Consider the following 6,626-nt stretch of genomic DNA (forward strand, 5'->3'; position numbering starts at 1 on the left):
CTTCATTCAAGCAAGAGGGGCTAACATACAGTTCTCTTAATGTTAATGATCAAATGCTCTCATAAATGATGGTGGCGTTGGCTGTAGGAGTTTGCTTTGCAATCGGTGGATCGCCAGATCGATGCCTGGTCTACTGCTGAGATTTCAGGTTGGTGTATTATAAAGGCATTATTAAAAAGAAACCCAAAATATCACACCAGCATTCTGTTCTTTGTAAAAAATTATTTTGCAGTCTTGTTTACGCTTTTACATTGTAGATCTAAACATCAGCAAAATTTGTAATTTTGGCTGATTGCTACTGTTAAGTTTAGGGTAATTAACTGCTGGCAATTATTACAATTTTTTTAAGAACTTTACAATTACTTATATTTTACACTATATTTCTGTATTTTCTACATTCGTGACTGTCACAATTATTTAGGATATATGTTTATTTCAGTTATGATAATTGCCATGTATTTTCTACGGCAGAGTATAATGCTGTGAATATTCTGGTCAGTAACTGCTGGCATTTTACAATTTTTGTACCCGTAAATTTACTGACTTACAGTGCAATTTTGTATGGGTTTTCAATGATTGTCATATTTATTGATAGCCAAAAGAATCATTAGTTGCAGTCCTGGCTGAGATATTAATGGAGCATCTAAATTAAATGAATCTACAATTTTAAAATAAATAATACAAGTCACTCTTCTCTCATTTTACTGAACTAAAGGAACAGCCTCTCACAATGATGGAAACAAAAGTAGCTGTTGTCTTGAACTTGTCTACATATTCAGGCATTTATAATTACCGCAAAACATACAGCAAGCCTGTTAAAATAATTCAATAGATCCTAAAACTAAGAAATATGAAAAACTAAATGTAAATTCTATCCATCCAGATTGCAAACCATATTCTTGCAGTGAAATTTGTATTCTGCTCTATAAGTGGTGTGTAAGAAATCAGAATTACATTTCTGCTGGACTATTATGTCCATTTTAATATGTCCCTCTCCATTCATGATCTGCGATTTCAGAGATTAGGGTAAGGACCCTTGGGTTCACTGACCACGTTCTTCTTATTCTTCTTGGTTTCAACTTTTGTCCCCCGGTCTGGATTGATGTTTAGGAAGCACCTATTCAATACATGAAAATCAACCACTGTAATGAAATATGACTTCATCTAAATGAGGGAAGGAAAACAAAAGAATATTACCTCTGAATGAAATCAAGTGTGGAGGCCAGATGAGTCGGATAATGAATGTTGAAGCAAAAGTAACTTGCTAACATTAGACATATAGCGGATGTGAAGGTTGGTATTTGGTCATTCACAACATTGCCGTCAATGCCAAGCATAAAATTCTTGGAAGTATAACAGGAGGTTCCTGACAAAAAATATTCCAGAAAACAATTAGTCTTATACAAACTTTAACCAGTGTAATATTTCTTTCTTAAAATTACTCAGTGAATATTCATATTTACTTACCACATACAATCAAGCATGGTGTGACAGGCAAGTTGTCCACTTTTACTTCTCCTGCTAGGCATGTCTCATCTACATAGTGGAAGAGGGTTTCCTCTTTGTCATTGAAATGAGACAGAAGGAGGAGGACAAGATCTTTCAACTCTTTAGAGCAGCCCTGGACCTGTCCTCTCAGAATATCCAGGTTTCGGACAGTTTGAAGAACTCGTTTAATTTTGTGGGCCGAGACAGTCCTTAAGTAGTCCAGAAGTCTTTACCCTTTTTTTCGAGATTTTTATGGAAAGTCTCTAGTAGATTTACTCCAGTAAGCTCCTGGAAGTGGATCGTCATACCAATTTCCTGAAACAGGAAGGGCCACTCCTTCACCATAATTTGTAGGTCTTTTCCCTGGTTTATTTCTTTCCTTTGAGTGTAGTAGGTTCTCTGCATAAGATCTCTTATCTCGTCGAATTTAAGTTATTTTCTTCACTAGCATTTTCAATTTGACTTTTTTCTCTTTCTGTGTCTCTGCTGTCTCCTGGATTGGCATGACTTCCATGTCCCACTTTATACAACCGTAAATGTCCTGAACAGCTGCATTTTGCTCTGGTGGGACTGTGCCATCTTCATCTAACATGTTTTTACGCTTCCTTATTTTTGGTTTTGAAACCCGTCTCAAATTTTCTATACGATTTTGTAGTTGCTTGACGAGTGAATAATACCCTGGGCCCACTATATCACCTTCAATAATATCTTGGAGTGAAAGTGGATATTTTGCTATCAATTTTTTCGCCACTTCTGTGGTTTCTTGCTTGCGAGGAGAAGCACACACCTCCATCATTGAAGCAACAACAATCCGAATCATTTCTCTTCGAAGGTGGGGTTTCGGCCTTGCCTCATTCTCAAAACACTCAATCAAGTTCTCTGGAAAACCTGTTCCAAGGAATTTGAAAAGTGTCAACCCAATCTACTGGCGTGGAATGTATAGAAAATGAAGAGGCAGACGATGTGCTGGTTGTAGAAGGAGATGACAACGACAGAGATGGCTCACTGGAAATTCCACTGGTCTGTGCTATATGATAAAAGGTATATAGTAATGAACAAAAGGTAAAGATAGGCTGCTATATCTCTGTAATAATGTACCTACTGGTTTGTTTCGAAGCTTTCAGTAACTTCCTTGCTTGAATTGGTGTTAGTACAGATCTCAGATCATTTTCATTAATATACTGAAAATCTTCATTGGTCTCCACCCCCAAAGATTCTAGTGTGTCCTCCAAAGTCTGTAGAGTTGAGACTGGGAGATCTGCCAACCCCTCATAAATAACCCTGCGTGTGAGGCTTCGGGAGTCATCATCCATATCTGAGAACAAAACAGTTAAAGAACTCCAGTTAACACAAAAATAACAACCTAAGACTTCTTCCAAAACATCATTAGTATGGCGGTGTCCAAACCTTCTGTCCTAAGGTGCAAAATATTGAAGTTGAAAGAAGTGAAGGGCCAAAGAAAAAAAGTGATAGAAAAAAAGAGGCTAAAAAGAAAAACTAATCAGTTTTTCTTACTCAACTGAGAAAAAGTGATCCACTATGGACATTTTAAAGGTCTCCAAATTGAATAAATTCATTCAAAGTAAATCTGGGTGCAGCAGGGCTTGCTGGATACATGTGGTCCTCACAAGAGAATGCAAAAAGTTTTGATACTTTAAACTTTTAAATGTGTAGGCAATGTTTTGTGGTAATAGTTAATGTTTTCTGCATTCATTTTGCCTTAATTAAAACTAAAGACTCCATCAGTCATGCTGGATTAGTAAAACTGTTTCATTAGGGGATTATCGTCATTGGCAAAAGATAAAAGAAAAGAAAAACAGTCAAAAGGCTGCAAATGGGTCCTGGACTTAACTTTTCAAAACCCCGGTTTAATGTGACAGCACACTGTGTTTCAGTGGAACCATTTTGTTTCCATTCTTTATGTAAGATGGTAATGGATAGAAATCTATCAAGTCACAGATGTTTAGACACTGCATCTTTTCATCATCTTTCCTAACAGAGTACATGTGATACTCGGGAAGGAATTCTGCTATATACACCGAGACCAGAACATGGACAGTTTCATTATTTATCAATATAAGCTGTAGTTCACCAAACTCCACTGCCTCCATGCTCCCTGTTACAAGAAATTGGCCTTTTTTGTAAGACGTTCCCTTGTAGAGTATTTCAAATGAGACATTTGTGTTGGTCTCAGTGAAGTCAAACTGCCTAACTGCATCTTGAATTGATTTACTGTATAATGTTGAGTAAAAAGGAGAACCAGACTTAATCTGTAAGATAGTCTGACCGCTTTGGCCTGCTGAAACATAAGCCTGCAACATCTGATGTCTTTCAGAGAGGGTGAGGCAGAGATTTTTGAAATTCTTCAAATGTCTAGCACACCTCTTGAAATAACTGTGCTTACTTTCAAAACGCATTGTCCATAGTCTAATCAAGGGTCCAAATTTTATAATCAGAGCTGGATAGTGGCGTAAATAATGGTGCTTTGGTTTTAGATTACATTGTGGGAAAAGCGCTTTTCTTGTCTCCAAATACTCTTGAATAACAACGTCAAGATATGCAATCTGAGCCAAAGAAATTTTCTGAGCACATATCAACTCTACAGTATCTTTCAGCTGGAGAGTCAACTGCCACACATCATCTGCTGTATCTTGTACTTTGTCGCCAATAATGAGGGGCAACAGCCTTAGAAGGTTCCAGTTCTGCGTAGCCTGTCCTGAGAGCTTTGCTGCGTTATAAGTGACTTCACACGGCTTCGAGGAGGCATCAGAGTCACAATATTTGAACTGTTTAATGCGCCTGTTCAAAGTGGAGTAAGTGAACCATCCCTTTTTCTTAATTAAATATTTCAGGTACAATGCCAGGTCATAAGATACAATTCCCTCAAAGAGGTCATGACCTAGACAAGGAGGTAAACCTGGAAGACAGACATGAAAGTATTTCAAAGAATTAAATATTGACCTGAACTTTACACCTTCTACGTCCGGTTCCTCAGCTGTCTGGAGTTCATCAAGAGCAGAGTTGTACCTGTCAATAGTGCGGAGTGGTCCACACACATTTGGGTCCTCACCCTGAAATTCTGATCGGGTTATTAAGCAGTATCTGCAGAAATGCTGTGTGCGACTGAAATTTTCAGAGAACCCACCAATGCAATGTGAGCCTAGATTATCTCCAGCAATGCAAAATACAGTTCCTTTAACTACCGTTTCATCAACCATTACAATCCCATTTTCCTCCAACAGCCTCAGGTCTTCTAGTAACTCAGAAAGAACTTTAGAATGCCCAAATTCCTTGAAATCTTTTTCCTTGCACAATAAAACCAGTGACATGTGGTCTGTGTCAGACCGTACATGAAGTGGCAAGTTGGCAACAGACACATACACGGCTAATATCTTATGTCTCGTCTTTGCTGAGCCTAAAGGATTAACCACTTCAAATGCATCTTGGTACAGTATTAGCTTGAGACATGATGGATTCTCCACAAAAAAGTTGTTGAATTTGTATATCTGACCATCATTAATGTCACTTAAAATGTCTGAAGGAGACTCAGACGTGTGCTGCCTTGATTTCTTCCACAGATCAGACTCCAACAAACATTTCAAAGTCTTCCTCAGAGGAACATAGTAGGCAAACCTATCTGTTCTGTTTTCATCTCTTCCTAAAAATATTTTCTTAGGCTCAACATAGTTGAAGTTTTTTTTGAAGGTTTGCACTCTTGAGTGTGCTGTCCTCATCGGCCCAGTATGGCATATAGAGAATAGATCAGATCCCTTGACAGACTCACAAATGTTGGTGATGTCTTCATCTGATAATGGTGTCTCATTTTTTAGCAGTGACCAAAGTTTGCTCAAACAGTATGTCTGGCCCAACTCGTGTATATTTTGTATCTCCTCAACAATATTCTGGATGGTTGAAGCTGGTAATAGAAACTGCCCTTGCAATTTCAAGTAAAATAGAGAGACATTTCTAAAAAAAAGATCACTGAAATCCTCAGTAATATCATTATCACTTTCATTTGGAGCTGTCTGTAAAATAATCTCATTTCCTTGCGACTCGATGTTATCTGGATCATTGTGAACAGATAATGACTGAGAACCAGAACATTTGTATGAGTCATGGATATTATCTGCAAGATCTCTGTGTTTCCGGGAAATGTGGGCAGTAAACGAGGACTTCACATGAAAAACTTTTTTGCATCCTCTGAAAGGACAATTCACAACACGCCCTTCCACAATATGATGCTTCAAGTGAGCTATTAGAGCCTTAGTAGTTTGACACTGGTGGTCACACAATGCCAACGAGCATTTAAAGTCGGTAACAACCGTTCCGACGCTACTAGGACCAGAGGTGTTGTGTTTCCGATAAAAATGAGCCTTCAACGCTTCATAACGCAAGAACGTGTCTTTGCAACCAGCAGCAGCGCATTTAAATAAACATCGCGGCTCATTTCGATGTAGCTTACAATGAAGTAAATAAAGTCTTAATGTTTTAGCCAAATTGCCACAGAAATTGCAAGTAAACATTTCCTTTGTAGATTAGTAAATTAGGGTTTAATCGGAGCAGGTCCTTACCTGGAAACGGCACGGGGCAGAACCTGAGAGGTGTCTTATTCCCTTTGAGTACGACAGAGAGCAGCGGTTTTCTGCTCCGGAAGTGGCAGAAACGTGATTTATCTCTTATATATTTATTTATTTAATAGGTTATTTCAATATGCTGTGCTATTTTAACTTTTAATAATATGTATTTCATTTCGTAATAAAAATAAAATGAAATATATTTTAATTATTTTTTTCAGCACTGTTAACTTGCGTTTGGAACATGCGCACTTCACAAAAGACCCCGTTTAAGAAAGTGGGAGGGGTGGAAATTCTAAGGAAGTTAATAAGGGTAAACACAGTTGCGCAACCACACATTTTTCAGGTGGACGCGAAAACATAAATCGGCGCCCCACCCCCGTCAGAGGAAGGAGCGCTGTCTTGGGGGGCGGGGTGAAGGAGCGATGCTCACTCGCTCAACCCCCCCAGCCCCGAGGCAACGATACGTTCTCATTGTATGAAGAGGGTTACAATTAGATGTTTTGGAATTCTCGGGCTATTATATTTTCAAATCTTATTGTTTTTCACCAGTTTTTTTCCGTT

The 6,626-nt window shown here is 38.3% G+C and overlaps 1 protein-coding gene and 1 long non-coding RNA gene across 4 annotated transcripts; both read right to left on the minus strand.

Moving 5' to 3' along the window:
- Positions 1–1,050: 1,050 nt before the first annotated feature.
- Positions 1,051–1,905, minus strand: LOC116716403 (uncharacterized). The gene is made up of 3 exons (XR_004338460.1): positions 1,468–1,905; positions 1,198–1,366; positions 1,051–1,117 (listed from the first exon to the last, which is right to left on the minus strand). It is a non-coding gene; the product is annotated as an uncharacterized LOC116716403 (long non-coding RNA).
- A 59-nt stretch (positions 1,906–1,964) lies between these two features.
- On the minus strand, positions 1,965–6,173 carry LOC116716404 (uncharacterized). 3 transcript variants are annotated; one of them, XR_004338461.1, is made up of 3 exons: positions 6,060–6,173; positions 2,591–2,803; positions 1,965–2,515 (listed from the first exon to the last, which is right to left on the minus strand). XR_004338461.1 is itself a non-coding variant. In XM_032557247.1 (3 exons), the coding sequence occupies exons 1-2, from the start codon at positions 6,009–6,011 to the stop codon at positions 2,794–2,796; spliced, it is 1,572 nt and encodes a 523-aa protein (XP_032413138.1). In that variant the 5' UTR covers positions 6,012–6,053; the 3' UTR covers positions 1,965–2,515; positions 2,591–2,793. The 3 variants fall into 3 exon arrangements, 1 of the variants encoding a protein (XP_032413138.1); XR_004338462.1 differs by lacking the exon at positions 6,060–6,173 and adding an exon at positions 2,896–3,026; XM_032557247.1 differs by lacking the exon at positions 6,060–6,173 and adding an exon at positions 4,450–6,053.
- Between the last annotated feature and the right edge of the window lie 453 nt (positions 6,174–6,626).

Source organism: Xiphophorus hellerii, unplaced genomic scaffold (assembly GCF_003331165.1).
Source record: "Xiphophorus hellerii strain 12219 unplaced genomic scaffold, Xiphophorus_hellerii-4.1 PGA_scaffold_42__1_contigs__length_27664, whole genome shotgun sequence".
NCBI lineage: Eukaryota > Metazoa > Chordata > Actinopteri > Cyprinodontiformes > Poeciliidae > Xiphophorus > Xiphophorus hellerii.